Source organism: Notechis scutatus, chromosome Z (assembly GCF_049901735.1).
Source record: "Notechis scutatus isolate UNSWTSFEM ecotype Mainland chromosome Z, rNotScu1.2, whole genome shotgun sequence".
NCBI lineage: Eukaryota > Metazoa > Chordata > Lepidosauria > Squamata > Elapidae > Notechis > Notechis scutatus.
In genome coordinates this window covers 116,872,561-116,896,424 of record NC_142025.1, presented here as the reverse complement: position 1 = coordinate 116,896,424, position 23,864 = coordinate 116,872,561, and the positions used below count along the sequence as shown (strand labels likewise).

Here is a 23,864-nt window from a genome sequence, read left to right as displayed (position 1 = left end):
GATAGATAGATAGATAGATAGATAGATAGATAGATAGATAGATAGATAGATAGATAGATGATAGAGATAGATAAGAAGGAACCACAACCCAGACAGGGATTGAGGTCCATCAGTACACTGCTTTATACAGGAAGTCCTCGACTTACGACCACAACATTTGAACCTACCATTTCTATTGCTAAGCAAGACTGATGTTAAGCGAATTTTGCCCCATTTTAAGGCCTTTCTGGCCATGGTTAAGTGAATCATTGCCATTGTTAAGTTAGCCACACCAGTTGTTAAGTGAATACGGCTTCCCCATTTGACTTTGCTTGTCAGAAGGTCGCAAAATGGGGAATCACGTGACCCCAGAATACCGCGACCGTCATAAATATGAATCGGATGCCAAAGCGTCCACAGGAATACGAATCAGATGCCAAAGCGTCCACATGACCGAAAGGGATGCTGCAATGGTCGTAGCTGTGAAAAAAAATGATCCGTTTTTTTCAGTCCTGCTTTTAACGTTGAACTGTCGCTACATGTGAACACTTTGTAAGTCAAGGACTAACTACTACTTTTCCCACCAAAGAAAAAAATAAATCACACTTTATACCTTTTTTAAAAAAGAGGGGAAAATCCAGCATTTATTATTTTTCTTTTCTTTTTTTTTTTTTTTAAAAGCGGGGGGAATTGTCTTTGACAATTCTTTTTTCATAACAAAAAAAAAAAATGTTTTCTTTTTAAAGTAACAAAACAGTTCCAGACAATTTAGGCAGGGGCCAAAACAAAATAAATCTTTTAAAACTTCCAGCGTTTCAAGTCCATTTCCACCCAGAAATGGTGTGTGTGTGTGTATGTGTGTGTGTGTGTGTTTTGTTTTTTATTATTGCTAATGTTAAAAAGGAATAACAGAACAGAAACAGCTTACATTACCGGCTGTAGCCATTTGACATATATATATATATATCCCTTTGAAAGAACGGGTGTTTATTATTAATAACAAAATAATCACAATAATAATAAAAGTAGAACAATAAACAATATTAAACCCCTCCCACCCCACCCAGAAACAATTTGATCGTTAAACACAGTTTAATTCCGTTTGGAGACCCCTTTGAAAATATATAAATCACCCACCCCCTGCCCTTATTTAAAAAATGCTCAGAGCATAAATTGTGGGAGGGGAGGGTTGTAAGGCACCCAATTCCCGGCCTGCAGGATTTCGACATTCTCCTCCTATGCCAATTCTATATGCCCACATCCCATTAATGTGCTATTTTTAATCCCTTGCATTTTTTTCTTTAAAAAAAAGGCATTTCTATATAATAATTAAAATACTTAAAAAAATCAAGACACAGGATCATAAGGCAGTTTGAGGCAGTTCTCTGGTGCAATTCATTTCTCCCGCCCACCCCCCGTTTTGCAAAAAAAAAAAAAAATGCTGCTTTTGGTTCATTTTCGCAGAATCCGGAATGGATTTTAAGTCAGAGGTCCCCAGCCGTGGCCACTTAGAGATTTGTGGACTTCAACTCCCCCAATGCCTCAGGCAGCCATGAAGTCCATAAAGTCTTAAAGTAGATAAGGTTGGGGACCCCTGTTTTAAGGGACAATGCCAGTGGACTTCAACTCCCAGAATTATTCAGGCAGACATGCTGGCTGGGGAATTCTGGGAGTTGAAGTCCATAAAGTCTTAAAAAGTTGCCAAGGTTGGGGAACCCCTGTTTTAAGGGACCACTGTAAACACCAGGCCAACTTCACCAGATGGAGAAGTTAACACTTCCAGAAGTGGCCCTGCCAACATCTGGAACCTCATCACCAGTCAGGTACCCTCCAGGGATATGGAGGAGTCCCAAATTCTCACCCCCAAATTCTCAGCCAAAATGTCCAACAAAATTGAGTCCTAACCTGAAGTGCCCATGGGAGCAGTTAAAAAAAAAAATCAAGATGGCAGTCAATGATAGCGGCCATCTTGACTTCTTGGACGACCCTAGATCTCAACATCTGGAAGGCACCCGGATGGGACAAACATCTCCTGTAGCCCACATAATCTTGGTCCCTCTCTCCCTCTCTTTCTCTCTCAAACATGCCCCATTTTCCAATATGATCAAGGTACCAACGGTCCACTTTATTACGTCATGAGGAAAGCTCGGCTTACCCCCTTTTCCCACCTGACCGGTTAGGCCCTTTATGATTCTTCGCTACCCCCTCCCCCCAAAAAAGTTGGCATTTGGGACAGATCCACCAACCCTAGCGTCCCACCCATTTTCCTCCCTGCTATTTCTGATTGGTAAGACTCCATCACACTTCCTCCTTCCCTCACCCAATGGAAGGAGAAAGTCCCCTTCAGAACACAGTAATTCCTTTCCAGAGCCGTAGATCTCTAGACTAAGCTCTACAACGCTTCGCCCACCAAAGAGCCAAACCCTATAACTCCCCTACCCATTGTGGTTTTTTGGTTGGCAACACAGACGAGATGGTTCCTCCACCATTTGCCCTTGGGAGGAAGGACCGAGCAAGGTGGTGAGAGAGAGAGCTAGAGACCAATTTTAGATTTGAAATTCCACAGAACGGTCGGGAGAACTAAAGTGTTCATGGTATGGATTTTGGCCCACTGGTTTTGCAAGCAGGAAGGTCATACGAGGTCAACAGATGGGTAGCCATGAGGTTGGCCTGGCCATAACCCCCGTAGAGTGGGCTCTTCAACTTTCTGCCTCATCGGATTAATTAAGGAGTGTGCTCAGCACACCCACTCGCCCCGTGGGTGAGAACGGATAACGCCATAGGAAGGAAAGAGAAGCAGAGCGAAAGAGAGGAAGGAGAAAAAGAGAAGGTCAACAAGGATCACTGTGGTCAAGGAAAGCTCTTGGAGAGAGAGAAAGTGGCTGATGGCTGGCAGAAAATGGGATGAAGAAGTAGGGAGGACCAGGAAAAAGATGACTTAGAAGGTGGCAACCAAGAGATCGGACCCGAATTCGTACAGGCAGGTAGACAGGGTGGAAAGCAGGTGAGACCTGTCCTGAAACATCTCCAAAGGCCGGTCACACCTTGTCCAGCAGAGACCGCTGGCAATAGAGCAACCGTTTGGGTGTGCCGTAACGCTTGAAAATCAGAATGGCGACTCCCACGGCGCAGATGGTGAGGAGCAGCAGGATGGGGATCACCACCGCAGCGGCGTTCAGCCCGCCTGCCTCAGCATTGTCCACTTCAATGATGATGACTTCTTCTCCCTCGCGACGGTCATCGGTGGCGCATCCCATCCAGTCTCGCAGCACTGACTTAGGGTACCCTGGTTCGACCTTGAGTTTCTCGTTGTTAAACTTCCAGTAACGGTCTCCCTTGTAGAAGTAGGTGAAGGCTATCGAGGGAAGACATGGAAGAACAGACATGGGAGAGTTAAGAACATGGTGGTACATTAAATGAGAAATTGTTCTGACCCAGCTCCCCAAACACGACAAACACCCTGAAGCTCACTCAAAGATTCCTTTATCAGGAGCGCCAGAAATCCCAGCAAAAGATTTCTCTCTCACCGCAGGCTAACAAATCTGTCCGGCTGTGTGCCACACCTATTCATCTCCGCCCCCTGCCTTTTATCCCCAGAGATAAGATGGGGCTTTTCTAGCAGCGGTGGCTCTTCCTTCCCAAGGACCGGCCCATAGATTTCCACTGCTCTCCTCTCCTCTGCTTTCTGCACATCTGCGTGTCAGGCACTGGGCCCAGCTGTTCCTCCTCTTCCTCATTAGCCATCTCCAGACCTGGGGGCTGTTGACTCTCCATTTAGGGCTGACAAATGGCCCAGCCTCCGCCTCTGTCTCTCTCTCTCTCTGCCAGCTCCACTCCCTCTTCCCCCTCAGGTTGCCTTGATGCTGACCCTAACTCCCACACCTCCTCCTCCTCCTGATTTGGCTGCTGGAGGGGCAGGCCACAACGGAAATGCTAAATGCCATTTTAAATATGGGATGGTGTTTTTCCTTTAAATCAGATGTTGTGAACTATGGCCCTTTTGTGACTTGTGGACTTCACAAGTTGAAGTTCACAAGTGCCATAGTTCCCTATCCCTGCTTTAGATTTCAGATTTGTGAGGAGAATTATAGGAATTAAACACAGATAGTCCTCGATTTACAACCTCTCATTTCAACGTTCGAAGTTATGCCGGCACTGAAAAAAGTGGCATTTTTTTCACACTTACAACCGTTGCAACATCCCCATAGTCATGTAATCAAAATTCAGACGCTTGGCAAATGTTTCGTATTTATGACGGTTGCAGTGTCCCAGGGTCACATGATCCCCTTTTGCAACCATGTTATTAACTTAACAATTGAATGATTCACTTAACAATGGTGGCAAGAAAGGTCGTAAAACCGGGCAAAGCTCACTTAACAACTGTCACACTCAGGAAAGGAAATTTTGGGCTCAACTGTGGTAATTACGTCGAGGACTACCTGTGAATGAAATCCAGAACCCAAAATCTAATTTCAGGCATCTTTGGGGGAAAAAACAATGAAAGCAATCATATGCTCTGTGACTAAAATAAAAGTTTGAAGTTTGGTATTATCAGAAACTTATTTTACAATTTTTACTGGGTTGAACCAAGACAGTGATTTTGTTTTTCCAATGGGAATTCAATTAAACTTAAAGAAGTGGTGCAATAGCCCAGAGATGGAGTTCTCGCCTCACAATCAGGAAGCTGTGAATTCATTCCTAGGGTAGAGGCAGATGTTTTTCTCTCTGGACACACTGAGAATATATCTGCTGAACAAAACTCCGCATTGGTGACAGGAAGGGCATCCGGCCATTAGAACACTCAGTGTTCTAATGGCCAGATGCCTTTCCTGTCACCAATGCGGAGTTTTGTTGCCCAGCTCCATTCAGTTGCCCAGACTCCACCCTGCAAGGGATTATGGGGTCATTAAAAGATGATGATGAATTTAATTAAACTTAAAAATCACCTTTCTTCATTCCTATCAGTTATTCTGATTGCTAGAAATAAATTTGGACACCTCATTTGCACCTCATGAATGAAATCGGCAGGGATATATTTTTGCTGGACAAAAAAGGAAGAATGGATCGTTTCAATGCATATGTTAAGCAATTCTGATCCTACTTAAGCAAGGCTTCCAAATTTGGATTAGAAAGAAGGACTTCCTTCTTCCAAATAAGGAAAATGATTAAGATAAACATCAGTCAGTCCATGTATGAATAATCATTACTAATAAGACATCGGTGAATCGTTTTATGTAGGCGCATTGAGACACCAGAAATTTTTCGTCACGGTGGAAATGACTCTTAGCCTCATCGACGTTCCCTGTCGGTAAATGTAGAACTGGAGAGCAATTAAATATGAGTTTGAGGCTCTTAAAAGTATCTTCACAGAACGCTCGTTCGATCTGCTCAGGAAAAAAATGAATTTACAGGAAGCCATTCGGTTTCCAGTGCTTTGATTTAAGGCCATTCAAAGGCAAAACTGCATCCAATTTAACTGTATTTGAAACCCATCACACATAGTTAGAAACTATGTGCAGCCTTGGCTTGGAAGCAGAAATGAACTGGAACCGGTGACTTCAAACTGTGAAGAAGGAGGCCAAGGTTAAACATCAGAGCTTCCTGATAATATGAGCTGTTAGATAGTGGCACAGCTTGCCACATGAAATTATGGGTTCAGCATTTCTTCAAACAGAGGCAGCGAAACTGCACTGACTAAGGATTTCGACTAGATGATCTCTAAAGCTTCTTCTAATCCAAAGGTCCTAGAAAAAACCATGCTCCTACCTTAAGGCATTCTCTGAAGTTATTTCCTAAAGGGAAGAGTAGGCAAGGAATACCTTCGGCAATTATGAGGATAACTAGTATTGGACTAGAAACAAAATGTGGATTAAAATCTTGACTTGCCCATGAGGGCCACCAATTCCTTTGCAGTCAAACCTACCTCACAGCGATATCATGGGGATTTCTTCATGGCAGGCTAAATTGGTCCTTGTGTGGAATCCCACGTATTAAAACCAATCTATCCTACCTTCAGAGCCTCAACCACATCCATTTTTAAGATGCATGAACTTCAACTCCCAGAATTCTGAAACACCCAATCAACCTTTCCTAAGTAGCCATGTTGTGCTGTCTAACACACGCTCTCATTCTGTCTATTGAGATTCTCAGGTCATGGTTGTCCTAAAGGTGCTTTTTTCCAAAGGCAACTAGGCTTGGTTTTTCCTTGAAGATGTTTTGCTTCTCATCCTAAGAAGCTTCTTCGGTTCTGACCGAATGGTCATTGAATGGAAGGATTTATATTCCTTGCAGTCATCTGGTCATTAGTACTCTCTCTGAGAGTCGTTGAGGCCACTTGGAGATGTATTTGTGCCCTCAGGGTCACCTGAATAGTTCCACACCCATTTGCACGCTTCAGGTGACTCTGAGGACACGGATACACCTCCCAGTGGCCTCAATGACTCTCAGAGAGAGTACTAACAGCCAGATGACTGCAAGAAATATAAATCCTTCCATCTTCCACCATTCAGTCAAAAGCTTCTTGGATAAAAAAATGAAACGTTTCAAGGGAAAACACAGTCCATTTGACTTTAGAAAAAACACCTTTGGGACATGCTTTTTACCCACCCAACATGGCGGATGGGAGTTTTTACTTTCAACAGTAGGGGACCACTTTGCAAAAAAAAAAAATATTAGTAGATAGTGGGAATGCTTTCAATGGTACAAAAGCAGTTTCTTTTTCAGCGCTCTGGTGCTGAATTTTCTCCACATTCTTTTCTGTGCCTTACCTTCATCACTGCCCATAAATGCACCTCGGAGTGAGTCAGGAATTCCCCCCCAAACATCAATGTTTTTAGGGTAATCTGCGTCAACGGATCGGGTCTCCTCATTGAAGCGATAATACCTGAATTGCAAAAAGAGAACGTTCAGATCCATTGAACGAAAAGGAGGCTGGAAGACCACGAGGATCCCTTCCAACTCTTTACGATTCTATGATGGGGAACTGTGTGTGAAATTGACACCTGCTTCATAAAAACCTTCAGGAAGCCTGCAATGTCAGCTGTTAAATCTTTTGCGACCTTCTGACAAGCAAAGTCAATGGGGAGGCTAGATAGATAAGAATAAAAAAGAGGGCTGTGAAAATATCTACAGACCCCTCACAACTTGGACATAAACTGTTTCAACTCCTATCCTCAAAACGATGCTATAGGGCACTGCACACCAGAACAACTAGACACAGGGACAGTTTTTCCCTGAAAGCCATCACTCTGCTAAACAAATAATTCCCTCAACACTGTCCAACTATTTACTAAGTCTGCATTACTATTACTATTAATCCTCCCATTCTTCCTTTCACCTGTCTCCTCCTTTTTATGACTGTATGACTGTAACCTTGTTGCTTGTATCCTAACAATTTTTATTGACTGTTTCCTAGTATGATTTGATTGATTATGGTATCCTATGACTATTATTAAGTGTTGTACCTTATGATTCTTGACTCTTGACGAATGTATCTTTTCTTTTATGTACACTGAGAGCATTTGCACCAAGACAAATTCCTTGTGTGTCCAATCACACTTGGCCAATAAAGAATTCTATTCTATTCTATTCTATTCTATTCTATTCTATTCTATTCTATTCTACTCTACTCTACTCTACTCTACTCTACTCTATTTATCCCAAAGGTGCTTTTTCTAAATTAATAATTACTATCTGGGCTCAATTGCTCTCCTAAATGAAGGACTATCTATACTAGTACATTGGGATAATTCCTTATCCAGCTAAACAGAAACGAAGATGATAAACATTTGGCCAACTCACTTATTTCCCCTGAAAAAGTACGTTTTTCCACTCGGCATCCAGAAAAGGGCAGCGTCGATCCGATCCGTGGGGAGCCTCCTTCCTAACTCCTTGATATGTTTCGGGTATCCTGGCTCCAAGTTGGCTTCATTGAAAACCCAATGTTTGTCTCCTGCAAGGAGAAGGCAGTCAACCACCCATGCTAAGTATCTCTGGGGTTTGTTTTGTTTTTGAGAAACATCCAAAGCTGTTGGGTTTCTCTAGTCTAGTGAAAAGAAGGACTAGAGTAGACAAGATGGCAGCATTCCAGTATTTGAGGGGCTGCCCCAAAGAAGAGGGGGTCCACCTGTTCTGCAAAGCACCAAAAGGTAAGACAAGAAGCAACAGATGGAAACTAATCAAGGAGAGAAGCAACCTAGAACTAAGGAGAAATTCCCTAACAGTGAGGACAATTAATCAGTAGAACAGAAGTTATGGGGTGCTCCATCACTGGAGGTTTTTAAAAAGAGACTGGACAATTACTTGTCTAGAATAGTATAAGGTCTCTTGCTTGAGTAGGGGGCTGGACTAGAAGACCTCCAAGAACCCTTCTGACTCTGTTATACTGTTCTGTTTGGTTGACCCTCTGATTCATTTAACATCAAATTGAAAAATGAATAATTGAAACCCGAGTTGTATATCATTGGTGGCTTCAGGTAGTTGTGATGCAAACAGAGTCATGAGTGTTTAGAACACTCCTTTGTTCATTCCAATAACCTTGGAAATGAGAACTGGCTTCTCAAATCAAATAACTTAATTGTAGTGCGTTTTGAGTTGGGCTCGTCTGTGCATTTTGAGTTGGACTCATCTGACGGACGAGCCCAACTCAAAACGAACTGACAATGTCTCCTCGAATGGTGACGATATGTTTGCAACCCGAATGCCAAGCTTGGAGCTCAAACCAACAGCTTTATTGCAGTCGTCAACCAATAGAGTTTAGGCTTCTTGTCATTTCTCATGTTCTTATAAAGAATCCAGGTGGAGCCAACACAGATTAAAATCTGAGCCACGCCAACCACGATGTGGTAGAAAGACATATCACGTTAAAGAGCAGAGGGTTTGGACTGATCCTGCACACCACTCTGAATCCCAATGTTACTCCAATGTGGTGTCGTCCAAAAAAGCTGCCTCCAGAGGTCCTGGATTACAGTTCCCATCCTCCCCAGCCAGTGCAAACACCAGCTGCAAGAGCTGGAAGCGTGGAGATGGGCTATCCAAGAGACCTTAGGAAGATGATACCACTTTGCGAATCGCTTTTTCATTGAAATGTACCAACCAAACCACAAATTTAACTTGGTCTCCCCCTATTAACTTGTTTAGTGACCAAAGTTACAATGGCACTGAAAAAAGTTGACATAACCATTTTTCATACTTACGGCCCTTGTAGCTTTTCCCACAGTCACGTGATCAAAATTCAGCCGCTTAGTGACTGACTCATATTTACAACAAGTGCACTATCTAGGGGTCACGTGATCCCCATTTGCGGCCTTCAAACAGGTAAAGTCAATACGGAAGCCAGATTCCCTTAACAACCAAATTGCTAACTTAGCAACTGCGGTAAGAAAGGTCATCAAATGGGGCAAAACTCACTTCGCAATTGTCTTGCTTAGCAATAAAAATTGGTTATGATTCAATTATGGTCATAAGTTGAGGACTACCTGCATGTTTTGCCAATGATTTACAATTGATGGGCAGGTCACAAATTGACATTTTAGGCTCGGTTTGCAAAAACCAGGATACTATGTAGAGAAAGGCAAGAGTTTTAAATTTGTTCTTCAGTAATCTTGCTGGCTCTTCTTGGTCAAAAGTCATGCCATTCAGGCAGGGATGTGATTCAACTGGTGTAACAACTGGTTTGGTGAGCACACGCTTTGCGAGCGTGCAGAGCATTTGCTACTTTCCAGCGATCCCTATATGTTAAACAGCTGACCCGTGGCAATCTGCTGTGCCACGCGATTCAGCTGAGCTTAAAAAATAGAATATAAAGCAAAGTCTAGAGGCCGTGTGGGTCGGTAGGCCCAACAGCTGATCGTCGGAGCAAACTGAACCTGTTCTCTCCCAGCTGATCCTTGGAGCTACCAGTTCGCACAAACTGGGCCAAACCGGTAGAATCCCACCCAAAACATAGTCCACTAACCTTTGAAAAAGACAAATTTCCCATCTTTCCTCTCGTAGGCTGTGTTGATTGAGGCAGGAAGACCAACCCAGAATTGACCGATCGGGAGGGGATATCCGTCTATCACACAGTTGTTATGTACTCGCCAAAACCATTTATCCTGAAAAGCGTGAAATTTTCATTGCATCAGTCAAGTTATGCAAATGAGAAGAAATGTCAGCAGACTTCATTTCATTGGGAAATTCAAATCTAGGCATCTTCATGTCTAAAAATTATTAAATACAGATAGCATAGATCAGGGATAGGTGATTATAGAAAAGTATGACATACAACCATAATTCCAGGCTCAATTATGGCCCTAAATCGAGTCTACCTATAATCCAGATGAAGTTGAATGCAATCTTTTCTAATACGAGAAACACAGCAACCCATCAGTGGTTAATTTCATGGAAAGGTGGGCTGGGTTTCTGGCAAAGAATATACTGTATATATTTTCAAATGCAGGATTCTGGTTGCAGAATTCCACCCCACGCAGAACGACGGAATTGGTCCAAAATCCAAAATGTGCGCCTCTCACCCACCCAACAACTTTCCTCTCTGTTCTGTGATGGTAAATCTCTCCAAACATCTCACCTTAAAGACAAACATCTCTCCCCGGAGTACCGCAATTGTGTCAAACCGTCCGTCGCAGATGTTGGGGCCATAAGTTGGGTTCTTGGGGGGCTTGTGAGGGTTTCGGGGTTTCGGAGTAGTCCGAGGGATCGGGGGAAGCTTGGTGGGATGGCCGCCTTCAGATCCTGACGAGAAGGAAGGAAAGAGTTGGTCTGAACAAATTCCAAAACCTGAGATGGCTAGATAGAAGCTTCTATAACTGGTTGTCCTGCCCAGGGACAATCTCCCATCTCCACAACCACCAGTTGAGGATGACGGAAGTTGAATCCAACTCAGGATGGGTTCTGGAGCGAAGAACAATTCTTTAGGAGTTGAGGAATCCCAACTAAGAATGGTCAAAGCTCCCTCCAGAAAGGATTAAAATCAACCCTCCCCATTCTGGACATTCTTGAATTGATCAAGAACAAAAGGCTATGCTTGAAATGGTGTTTGGAGAAGAAGAGAGAAAAATCCATGGAGGATCTAGTGAAAGTTTGGTGGCAAGCAAATTTCAGGGTTATTTCCTTCTCTTTTTCTTATTTCATGGCTCTGCTTTCTTTACTTTTTTTTAATCCTAACCTCTGTATAGCACTGCTTATCTTCAAAAGGATACCATGAGGGATACGTGTGTATGAAGCTACTAGCTCTATAACCGTGGTCACTATGAAACTATGTGATCGGGCTAAGTTTGGGGAGGAAAATAAGGGGGGATTGTGCCTCTGCCTACCAGCATCCATCGGTATTCAAGAGCCTCAACTCTCTCACATACTGACAGGATGCTAGCCAGCATCCTGTCAGTATGTGAGAGAGTTGAGGGCTCTTTGGAAACTGAAACAGTATTTGCTATGTGAGCAAGAAGGAGACAGCAAGGAGCCTGGGCGTGGCTTAGCTCAACTGTTCTGTACTAAAGCTGCTTGGTGCTGTGAAATTGAAACTCCTCTCCTCTGCTTGTGTTTTGCATTTGGAAGAGATTTCTTTTCAGGTGGGGACGGGAGTAGAACTCCTTAGCATCAGAGCGTGTTAATAATAATAATATATGAAATACTAATGCTCTGATGGACATTTCAAAAAACCCTTTCTTAGTGAGCCCTTAGAAGCCAAGAAGAACATGTGTGCCAAATTTCAAATTTGTAGGGTTTATAGTTCTGGAGATTTTGTGATGATGTGTGAGTGGTATTTCACTTTTATATACAGTATATAGATTCCTGACCAACTGGGTGATCTTTTTTTTATTCACACCTGGTCAACAGGTAAAGTATGCATAATTTCTAACAGCCTTTAGCCAGTTTTTTCCCCTGCTGAACAAAGCAAGGATGAAAAATAAAAGGAAAGTTTGTGATCACAAATTGTGGAAGTAGACTAGCAATCATGGCTACCATCTTCTTGAATGGTTTCCATCGGTAGCACTGAGAGAAACAGCTGCCTCCCACCTGGATTAAATTTAGCAGTTTGCTAGGATTGGAGACGTCAAAGGAAGAGAAGAACAAAAATAAGGAGCTGATGGAGGAATCGGGAGATCACTGTAGGATTGTGAAACCCATATCTGGAATTGAGTAGGTCTAATTTATTGAAAATAAGGACTAAGGGTGATATGATAGCAGTCTTCCAATATCTGAGGGGCTGCCACAAAGAAGAGGGAGTCAAGCTATTCTCCAAAGCACCTGAGGGAAGGACAAGAAGCAAAGGGTGGGAACTAATCAAGGAGAGAAGCAACCTAGAACAAAGGAGAAATTTCCTGACTGTTAGAGCAATTAGCCAGTGGAACAACTTGCCTCCAGAAGTTGTGAATGCTCCAACACTGGGAGTTTTTAAGAAGAGATTGGACAACCACTTGTCTGAATTGATATAGGGTTTCCTGCTTGAGCAGGGGGTGGACTAGAAGACCTCCAAGGACCCTTCTGACTCTGTTACACTGTTCTGTTCGGTTGGGTCTCTGATTCATTTAATGTCAAATTGAAAAATGAACAACTGAAACCCCATGTCCGAATTGTATATCATTGGTGGCTTCCTGCCTGAGCAGGGGGTTGGACTAGAAGACCTCCTTCCCTACTCAGTCATTATGTTATACCATAGAGCTGTTGTATCCCTCGCTGGTCATCTTCTGGCAGCTTGAAGTTTTCTGTGTCCATCCACTGGTAGAAAGGGGCCATGATGGCGGAAGGATCGTTCGAGTGCTCTAATCCCAGTGCGTGACCCAACTCATGGATGGCCACCAAGAAGATGTCATTTCCTGAAAGGCAGAGGGCAGGAAGTGAACTCAGGGCCAAGGGCGCTGTTGAAAAACCCTACCTCATCTTTCAGCTGTTGCAACTTCCCTCAACCTGCAGGAACCACGGAAGACAGAGAGATTGCTTCACAGCAGAAAATCAGAACTGCATAGCTCAGCAAAACTTTGGGGATGTGGAGGATGGAGCCTCTTCTATGGGCACCCCCCAGTTCTGACTCCCAAGAGTTCTCATACAGGATGGGGCAAAGGGATCCAAGAATGCAATCGAGGGAGTCTAGAGAGGTGGAAAAAAGAAGCAACACTCTGTCGGATCTCGAGTGAGTGAGTAGCGCTGATGGGATTAATCACGGATGGATCCACCATTCATGAGTCATTTGCACAATCTCTCTGGCTTCCGGGTTCCTCCAAGGATCTCAGTCTCCGTCCCCACCTCCATCAAAGGTTGCCCCATAATCCCACCCTCACCGCTGAGGTCATCGTTGCGAGAGGTCCAAGGCTCAGCTGCGTCAAAGTGAGTGTCGCCACCAATGTGGGGCCCCGGGAAGTAGGCATGGGCCAAGAAGCCGCCTTCGCCATCGAACGGGGTGCTATCCCCATGGAAGCCATCGGCGAAGAAGATCATGATGTCGGCCTGCGGTTCGCGGCCTTCCCGCACAGACGAATAAGGCACCTCGCGGAAACGCAGCGGCGTCACCGATTGCCAGACGTGGAAGGCCCGTCGGATCGCAGCAAAGGTGGCCTGTTCACCAACCTTGGGCGTGTAGTTCTGGATGCTACAATAGAGGCAAAAAAAAAAAAAAACAGTTTCTAGAGCAGGGAGTCTTCAAATTTGACAGCTTTAAGACCTGTGGACTTCAACTCCCAGAATTCCTCCTCCAGTCATGTTAGCTCAGGAATTCTGTGAGTTGAAGTCCACAAGTCTTAAACTTGCCAAGTTTGAAGACCCTTGTTCTAGAGCCCTGGTTGAGTCCATCCCACAGTTTTACATCTCTAACCAGGATCTACGAACTGGGTTTGCTCACACAACACATTTTGGTTCCTAAATGAAAAGACAACTTGTCTACTGCCAAGACCCTTCACAATCCACAACTTTGTGTACTATAACCTAATGTTATCTAGGTGTCTTGGGAGTTCAGCTGCCAGAATTGTCAACTAGCACCCCATAAATTCATAGAAAGGAAGAGATTTTAGAGATCCTCTAGTCTAACCCTCTGCTTAAGGCAGAAATCCATGTTTTTGAGGTTGTGGTTCCACCACAGCTGAAGGACCTCAAGTTAGCAAAGCTGTTGTGATGTGTTGGATAGATTAACTCACTCACTTGTCTCTCCCAGCCTCCATTTTTTACTTCTCTCAATGATAGATCAAGATCTCCCTCTATTCTCAGCCTTATTAATCAATACTCCATCTTATTTTGATATCTTTGATTGACGCTTTCAACATCTCCAGAAGTGAATGAGGAAGATACAAGAAATCTTCCAAGGAATCTGAGAATCTGGACTTAACTGTTATGTTAAGATATAAGATGGGTGGACTTCCAACTCCCAGAATTCCTTAGCCAGGAAGTTTAACTAGGCAACTTTAAGATGGTGGAATTCAACTTCCAGAATTCCCCAGCCAGGAAGTTCAACCTCAGCAACTTTAAGATGGGTGGACTTCAACTCCCAGAATTCCCTAGCCAGCCTTGCTGGCTGGGAATTCTGGGAGTTGAAGTCCACCCATCTCAAGTCACCAAGGTTGAGAAATACCGATTGTTTTCTTTTTTTAAGGTTTATAATCCTCATGTTTGTGCCAAATGGTCACTCTGGTATTTGGGACAGGAAGGAACTGAAGTCTGTGACAAGATTTCAAGTTAACTCTCGTTCTTCACCCCGTTTTCTAACTTCTTTCTTTCCTGGCCCCTTATGCAAAATTTAACAAAAACAACCACGGCTTGAGCCCTACCAGAAACTAAGGTCCATCTGCTGCCACTTCAAACCCTGGATTGCGTAGCGCCTGCGCCTCACGTTGGCTTTAATTTCCGCTCCAAATTTATCCGGGACGCCACAACGAGGCCTCTTCATAGCCCTAGAAGGAGAGAGATCCAGAAGATTAGATGTTTTCAGGGAGTGGATTCTTGGTTCCCAAAAAGATCTTTTGAGCCCCTCCGAGAGCTTTCAGTTCACAACTGCTGAAAAGTATAATCTAGTTCTCCACTTAAGAGAGGTAGAATTTGTGGCAGTACCCACACTTTCAGAAAGGGGAAAATGGAGGCTAAACATGCCAACCTGGGCTGAGTTCTTGAAAATAAGGAAGGTCAGTTTAACCACCAGGCTAAAATTCAGGAGATGGTGAGTTCCAATTCCACCTTAGATACGAAAGCCTGCTTGGTGACTTCGGGCCAATCACCAGGAGACAGTGAGTTCTAGTCTCATCTTAGGTACAAACACTGTCTGGTTGACTTTGGGCCAATCACCTGGAGATGGTGAGTTCTAGTCTTATCTTAGGCATGAATGCCAGCTGAGTGACTTTGGGCAAATCATCAGGAGATGGTGAATTCCAGTTCCATTTTAGATACGAAAGCCCACTTGGTGACTTTGGGCCAATCACCAGGAGATGATGAGTTCATGCCAGCTGGATGACCATGGCAGCTGGATGACCATGGCAGCTGGATGACCATGGTCAATCACCAGGAGATGGTGAGTTCTGGTCTCTCCTTAGGCATGAATGCCAGCTGGATGACCATGGTCAATCACCAGGAGATGGTGAGTTCTAGTCTCGTCTTAGGCATGAATGCCAGCTAGGTGATTTTGGCCCAGTCCCTCTCTTTCAGCCCAACCCACCTCTCAGGAATGTCGCTGTGGGGAAAATAGGAGGCTATGTTCACTGCCTATGATTTGCAAAAGTAATAAAGGTGGGGTACAAATAAACAAACAAACAAACAAACACGGTCATATCCAGCTGGAATTTGGATGGGAAAGCAGCCAGGTAGATCCCCAAGACTGAAGGCCACCTGGGCAAGTTGAACAAAAGAGATCTTGGAAGACCCCTCCCATTATCAGAAGTCAAGGAACACCATCCCTGTTGCCTCTGGAGTCAAGTCATGGATGACTCTTGAACTCACAAGCTGATTAATTCTTAGCTCACCGGAAGGCTTAATGGATGCCTTGGCCTAAATTAAGAAATGGGAAGTGCTCCGTATGTCCAGGACCACAACGAAACCCGCGGTTTAGCTGCTTAAATGTGACTGCCCTTCCTAGCCCTAAGCCAGTGGTGGTCTAATTGAGAGGGTAGGCTGTTGATTTTTGTGGGGTAAGGTCTGAAATGGAGAACCAAGACAGAGTTACAAGCAGAAGTTGGTTGATTGACGGACAGGTCTATAAACTAAGGTTTCTCACGCTTAGCAAGTTTAAGAAGGGAGAATGAAGAAGGGAGGAGGAGGGGGGAGGAGGGGAGAAGGAAAAGGTGGTGGTGGAGGAGGTAGAGGAGGAGGAGGAGGAGGAGGAGGGGAGAAGAGGGGGGAGAGGAGGGAGGAGGGGAGGAGGAAGAGAAAGAAGAAGAAAGATAAGAAAGAAAGAAAAGAAAGGAAGGAAGGAAGGAAGGAAGGAAGAAAGAAAGAAAGAAGAAAGAAAGAAAGAAAGAAAGAAAGAAAGAAAGAAAGAAAGAAAGAAAGAAAGAAAGAAAGAAAGAAAGAAAGAAAGAAAGAAAGAAAGAAAGAAAGAAAGAATCATTTCCATATTGTTCCCAAGAAAATTGCATAGATTTATTCAGGAACTCAGAGCAATGGAAACAAATGCATAATTCCATTGATTATATACCACCCTCAAGAATTCTTTGTTTCTGCATCTCCTAATTCCATTTTTTTTTTTTTTGCCTTTCTCTGACCCTGGAATATTTCTGGCTTGAAATGCCAGAAACTGTAAACGTAGCAACGTCTCTATTCTTCTCTGAACTCTTTTGTCTGGATCTGCGTCTATTTCTAAACTGTGAAGCCTGCAAGGGATCGACACCACTCATTCCTCCTAAAGTACCATGGACGCAAATAGAACCACAAATAAATAATGACCTAACCAATTTCTAAACAGACACATAACCACAGAGTAAAGCCCCGAATGAAGCTTTTCCAAACTACTAGGTGTAAACCTATAACCTGCAGTTTGATCCTGACTGGCTCAAGGTTGACTCGGTCTTCTATCCTTCCTTCCAAGGTCGGTAAAATCAGGACCCAGATTGTTGGGGACAATAGGCTGACTCTGTAAACCACTTAGAGAGGGCTGGAAAGCCCTGCGAAGCGGTATATAAGTCTAAGTAAGAGCTAGTGCTATTTCTAAAGGAAAAGTGGTATACGTTATCTGCAATTGACTGTTCTGATTGACTGACAGACAGACATCATCAATCTATCTCCATTTTGCTATTTTGCTAGAACAAAATGAAGATAGCTAGAGATAGACATAGACAAAGTGGAGATAGATTGATGATGGATGGATGGATGGATGGATAATGGATGGATGGTGAGAGTGAGGTGGATAGCAAAATGAAATAGACAAACAGATAGCAAAATAGAGATAGAGATAAATAAACAAAATGGGGATGACAGACAGACGGGAAAATGAAGAGAGAGAGAGAGAGAGAACAAAATGGAGAGAGAGATGGATAGATGGGTTGATAGGTAGGTGGGTAGGTAGGTGGATGGATGAATGAATAGATGAATAGATAGGGTAGGATAAGATAGGAATGGTGGGGAAGGAAGGTTGCAAACAGAGCAAAATAGAGACATATAAATAAGTAAATTGGAAAGAGATGGATGGATGGATGGATGGATGGATGGATGGATGGATGGATGGATGGATAGATAGATAGATAGATAGATAGATAGATAGATAGATAGATAGATAGATAGATAGATAGATACTGTAGGTGGGTAGATGATAGACAGGCAGAGATAAGGAATGGAGAGAGAGAGATAGCAAATGGAGAGGGAGAGAGAAAGAGAGCACAAAATGGAGATATCAATTAGACACAGACAATCAGCCATATGGGATAAAACCTAGCCCATTATTTCTTCACATTAGCAAGTTAACTTGTCAGGGAGTTAAAGCTCAGACATCTTTAAATTGCTACGGCTAAGAAACATCGGCTAACATTAAAGAAGAATTCTGTGTGATCCAAAACTTTGCATCAAACAGTTTTTTAAAAACACACACACAAAATAACCACTTTCATCTTCATCACGGATATTTCTTTTTCTGTCCGATGATGAACAAAATGGCCACCGCTCCCACAGCCTACACAGCAATGAAGCGTTTTCCTCCTGGCCGAAAGGGACTGAATTAATTTTTACCGAGGTCCAAAAACTCCCAGTGACGGTCACCCTTTCTGCCGTTGACTAATCCCAAGCTTTCATCTGCTGTCTGAAGCTGCTCCCAGATTTTATTTCCAATTCCCCTCTCCTTTGCCAAGTTCTTGTGGTGTGGAGTCCCACTGGTCAACGCTAACCTCACCAGACACTAGTCGCTTTGTAGGCTTGCCAAGGGGCCACCCCAACACAGGATGCCCTGCAGCCACACTGCCCACTCGCCAAGGCTGGGACTTCGCATCTGGTTTCCCCCACCCCTCCTTCGACACACAACCACAGGTCTGTTCTCTCCCCCCTCTCCAGTGACGTCATCCAAGCTGGTTTCATCAGATCTTCTGCTGACTGCCAGCCTTGTGGGAAGCGTTGGAGAAAGTCTTAGGAAGAAGAAGAAAAAAGACGGGTTTGGGGTTTTATGCCCCATTTCTCCAGCAAGGACGTTTCTCTAGATCGGATCGAAGCCACGATGGATGGCTTACTTTCTGAATCAAACCTCTTTTCAAACCAGCATTGGTTATTCACATTCACGTTAACAGAGTTGGAAGGGACCTTCTAGGTCATCTATTCCAACCCCCCACACTCCCACCCAAAGCAGGAGACCCTACACCATTTCTGACAAGATGGCCGTCCAGTCTCTTCTTGAAAGCCTCCAGGGATGAAGCTCCCAAACTTCTGAAGGCAACTTCTGTTCCATGGGTTCCATGGGCTGATGATTCTCAACCTTATTTCCAGGTTGAATCTCTCCATTCATTATTCCTTGTCTGGCCTTCAGGTGCCTTGAAAAATAGCTTGATCCCCTCCTCTCTGGGGCAGCCCCTCAAATATTGGAAGACTGCTATCCTGTCTCTCCCTGGTACTTTCTTCCCTAGACTAGCCATGCCCAGTTCCTGCAACCATTCATCGTGTGTTTTAGCCTCCAGTCCTCTCATCCTCTTGGTTGCTCTTTGCACTTTTTCCTAGGGTCTCAACTTCTTTTTTATAGTCTGGTGACCAAAACTGGATGTAGTATTCTAGGTGGGATCTTACTAAGGCTTTATAGAGTGGTATTAGTACCTCCCTTGATCTCGATTGTATCCCTGTGTTAACGCAACTTAGGACTGCATTGGCTTTTTTGGCGGCTGCTGCACACTGCTGGCTCCTATTTAGACTCCAAGATACCTCTAACAGTGACTGCTGTTAAGCCTGGTTTTACCCAGTCTATATGTGTACTTTGGATTTTTCTTGCCTAAGTGTAAGACTTGACTTTTCTCTACGTTGAATTTCATTTTGTTATCTCTTGGATCTTCAAGAGAAGAAAAATGGACCTATCTTATTCTTGAGGAGTCCTTGATGCTCTCTGAGCTTAGATGTTTTCCTGTAGATGTCTCATGACCCAACTAGGGAATAGCATCAGTGCAAGAAGGGAGGGAGGTTGGAGGAGGAAGAGGAGGAGGAGAAGGACTGATGGATCCTTGGTGCTCCCTGAGCCTGGTTGTTTTCTTGTAGACATTTCACGACCCAACTACGTAACATCATCAGTGCTAGATAACAAACTAAGTGACATCATCAGGAGCATTGATGATGTCATCTAGTTTGGGTCATGAAACGTTGGCAAGAAAACAACCAAGCTCAGGGAGCACCAAGGATCCCACAGCCTTCCTCCTCCTCCTCCTCCTCCTCCTCTTCTCCACTCTCTTCTAGCACTGAAGCTATTCCCTATAAACTTTCAAGAAGAGACTGGACTGCCATTTGTCAGAAATGGTGTAGGGTCTCCTGCTTAGTGGGGGGAGATTGGACTAGATGACCCTCAAGGTCCCTTCCAACTCAGTTAATCTATAATTTAATCCGTAAACAGTTTAGAGAGGGCTGTAAAGTGGCATTGCTATTGCTATTCAGTAAGAGAAAGATTAAATTATCCTGATTTCAGTCAAGGCCTACAGCCGCTTCTACAAAAATCATGCCATTTTTCGGTCTTTCCTTCCTCCAGCGCCCCGTGGCAAGCAATCTATTCACAATATCCCAATTCATTGTGGGTTTGTTTGTTTTTTTCCCCTCAGAGTTAAAAAAGCAAATTTTTGTAAGAAGAGAAGCTGGTGAAAGGTGAATGACTTGGAGCGCAGGGAAAGAAAAACAAGGCCACTCACTTCAAAGTGTCCACGTCGGCTGTGCCTGTCACTCGAAGTCCGTAGAAACGTTGCATGGCAGCGATGGCGGCCGACACCGACTGTGGGGAACGCAGGGTGTGGGTGCGAAGGTTGCCTGGGGGCAAATACCCATATTGTTGCAGCCAGGCCTGGTGGGAAAATCAAAACAGGAACATTAAAAAAAAATCGAAACTCAAAGCCAATCGAAATGTAGACTCAGTGGCTAAGACGCTGAGCTTGTTGATCAGAAAGGTCGGCAGTTCGGCGGTTCGAATGCCTAGCACCGCATAACGGAGTGAGTTCCCGTTCCTTGTCCCAGCTTCTGCCAACCTAGCAGTTCGAAACCATGTAAAAAGGCAAGTAGAAAAATAGGGACCACTTTGGTGGGAATATAACAGCATTCCATGCACCTTCGGCGTTTAGTCATGCTGGCCACATGACCACGGAGATGTCTTCGGACAGCGCTGGCTCTTCGGCTTTGTAACGGAGATGAGCACTGCCCCCTAGAGCCAGAAACGACTAGCACGTATGTGCAAGGGAAACCTTTACCTTTAAAGCAATTTAGGTAGTCCTTGTCTTAGGTCTAAGTGATAGTGTAAAGTTACGATGGACCCGAAAAAGCTACGCACGAACCAGATTTGAGGTTCCAAGTTCTGTTCCCCCGCTTCCAGAGTTCACCTGAAATATTTTAAGTGCTCAGCAAATGTCCCACAGTTACGGCCATTTGCAGTGTGTCTCACAGTCCTGACCGTGATTTAGAATGTTTTGCAAAAGACCCCCACCCCATAGCTAACAATTGAATGGCTTAACAACCGTCACAAATAAAGAGATGTAAAATTGGTCACTGTCCCACGGTGGAGGGGAACCCTCAACAGCTATCACAACGTGCAAGCTCGGTTATGGTTGTAAATCAAGGACGGCTTGCAGACCAACGAACACTATTTTGGTTTAGTAGTTAAAGGTCCAGATTAAAAAACAGGATTTTATTGAGCTATTGAGCTATGAATGGTATCGCCTCTTAATCCCTGTTTAATCTAATCAGTGATTGACTCCAAATTATTTTAATCTGAATGAGGAACTGCTGCAAGGAACTGAAATTATTTGAGTCCTTCTTTCCTGCTCCCATCCCTGTTCATTTCCGCCAATGGTCATAAGTCACTTTGTTCAGTGTCATTGTACTTCTCAAACTAACCAGAGAATAGGATAGACTAAACTAGGGAACGGAACGGAACCAAATGGAACAGAACAGAACAGAATAGAGAAACAGAATGGAATGGAATGAAACAACAGAATGGAATAGAAAAATGGAATGGAATGGAATAGAATGGAATAGAAAAGAAAAGAAAACTGGGATGGGATGGAATAGAAGAGAAAATTGGGATGGAATGGAATGGAATAATAGAGTAGAGTAGAGTAGAGTAGAGTAGAGTAGAGTGGAGTGGAGTGGAGTGGAGTGGAGTGGAGTGGAATGGAATAGAATAGAATAGAATAGAATAGAATAGAATAGAATAGAATAGAATAGAATAGAATAGAATAGAATAGAATAGAATAGAATAGAATAGAAAACATGGAATAGAATAGAAATATGGAATGGAATGGAATGGAACGGAACAAAACAGAACAGTGGAATGGAAAATGGAGTGGAACAGAGTAGCAAATGGAAAGGAACGGAACAGAAAAAAATAGAATTCTTTATTGGCCAAGTGTGATTGGGCACACAAGGAGTTTATTTTCCATGCATAACCTCTCAGTGTAAATACAGACAACAAAATGATAGGTCATAGATCATAAATCATAAGTTAGATTATTCATTGTAAGATACCAACAAGAGATAAATCATAAGATGCCAATAGGAGAAAGTAGTAGGAAAGATGAGAAGATGAGAAAGATGATCCACCACAGCCTACTACATGGGTAAATATCTTTAAGCCTAAGACAATGTTGTGGGAATTAGATGTTCAACGGAGCGATGGCACAGGGGGTGGGAATTATCTTTGTGTCTACTTGTTTTGGCATGCAATGCCCCATAGCATCAATCCTGATGGGACAAAATTGGTTGGAGGTCACAATACAGGAACAACCAGCTCTCTGGAGAAAGTTGTGATGGTGAAAAGGTAGAAGGAAAGGGAAGAAGAGAAAGATCAGGAATAAGATAGGATTTAGTTAAAATAGTGATCATTGGAAGGAGACTTGAAGGACCAGGTTATGAAAGACCATCATGGAGAAGATCTAACCTCTTTCTCTGAAAATACGACCTACCCTGAAAGTAAACCCTAGCTTGATTTTTATATGTGCGTCCAATATAAGCCCTACACCCAAAGTAAGGCCTAATTACAATCCCGCCCACTCCAGAGTAGAGGGGTAAAAATTAAGCTAGAGTGGGGAGGGGGGGAGGATGGAGCTGCCCTACTATTTCCCTTTGGCCAATTGTAGCCAGGCCTCACACACACCGACACTTGCCTTGCCAGCCCATTTCTTCGGCAGCCGGCAAGGCTGGCAAGGCTTTCCTGAAGGCCTCTGGAGCTGATAACGAAGCTCTGGATCAATCCGGACCTCTGTTATCGGCTGCAGAGGCCTTCAGGAGAAGCCTTGCCGGCCGTAGAAGAAGTTCCTGAAGGCCTCTTGACAATGAAAAGGAGGCCGGGGGGCAACAAAGGCAAGTGAGGTGAGTCAGTGGATGACATCCCCCGAAAATAAGCCTTGGTGCCTTTTTGGGTGGCAAATATATATATATAAGACAGGGTCTTGTTTTCAGGGAAACACGGTATCTATGTGGTAGCTGAGAGTTGGCAACAAATTGATGGCCCAAAATGTCAATCCATCAACTTCTGCTGGACTTCATGGGCTCCAGAAAGTCCATGTTGGTTTCTTATCACCAGAAGGTGTTTGCTTATGTTTCTTCAACTTCTCAATCTAGCCTACACCCATGAGATCCAATGAAGTGCTCTGTAAGTCACCTCACTGGATCTCATCAAGGTCAAGATCAGCTAAGGAAGAATTTACTACATAGACTGTAGTAAATTCCCCCTTAAAATTCCTTTTACGGGTAATCCTCGACTTACAACAGTTCATTTAGTGACCATTCAAAGACCCTGGGGGGAAAAGGGACTCATGACAACCATGGTCACATCATCAAAATTTGGATGCTTGGCAATTGGTTCATATTTATGACGGTCGCCATGTCCCGGGGTCATGTGATGACTTTTTGCAACCTTCTGATAAGCAATGAGGGAATCAGGTTTACTTAACAACTATGTTCCTCACTTAACAACCGCAGGGATTCACTGAAAAACCGTGGCAAAGAAAGGTCGTAAAACGGCCCAGAATTTACCAAACACAACTGCCTCGCTTAGCAACAGAAATTGTGAGCTCAATTGTGTTTGTAAAATCAAGGACTATCAATATCTAACAGGAAAGTTAGTGGCTGCTATTATTATTATTATTATTATTATTATTATTATTATTATTATTATTATTATTATTATTATTATTATTATTATTATTATTATTAATCGTTAGTGAGATTCACAGTCTTTGGGGCTGGTTGGTAGCTCAACAGTTTGAGTCCTAACCAAGGACCTAGGAACTGTTCAGGTAGCATTGGAGGATATAAGCTGTTCC

The 23,864-nt window shown here is 43.6% G+C and overlaps 1 protein-coding gene across 1 annotated transcript in view; it reads right to left on the bottom strand.

The window, feature by feature from the left end:
• Positions 1 to 850: 850 nt before the first annotated feature.
• Positions 851 to 23,864, bottom strand: part of MMP14 (matrix metallopeptidase 14) — a 38,276-nt gene continuing 15,262 nt past the window's right edge. The window contains exons 2-10 of the mRNA XM_026683058.2: positions 20,244 to 20,392; positions 14,733 to 14,855; positions 13,257 to 13,564; positions 12,633 to 12,794; positions 10,547 to 10,710; positions 9,935 to 10,073; positions 7,780 to 7,930; positions 6,747 to 6,862; positions 851 to 3,334 (exon numbers count right to left, since the gene is read on the bottom strand). Of these exons, the coding sequence (XP_026538843.2) occupies positions 3,018 to 3,334; positions 6,747 to 6,862; positions 7,780 to 7,930; positions 9,935 to 10,073; positions 10,547 to 10,710; positions 12,633 to 12,794; positions 13,257 to 13,564; positions 14,733 to 14,855; positions 20,244 to 20,392 (1,629 nt within the window). The 3' untranslated portion in view covers positions 851 to 3,017. The remainder of the gene's footprint in view (positions 3,335 to 6,746; positions 6,863 to 7,779; positions 7,931 to 9,934; positions 10,074 to 10,546; positions 10,711 to 12,632; positions 12,795 to 13,256; positions 13,565 to 14,732; positions 14,856 to 20,243; positions 20,393 to 23,864) is intronic.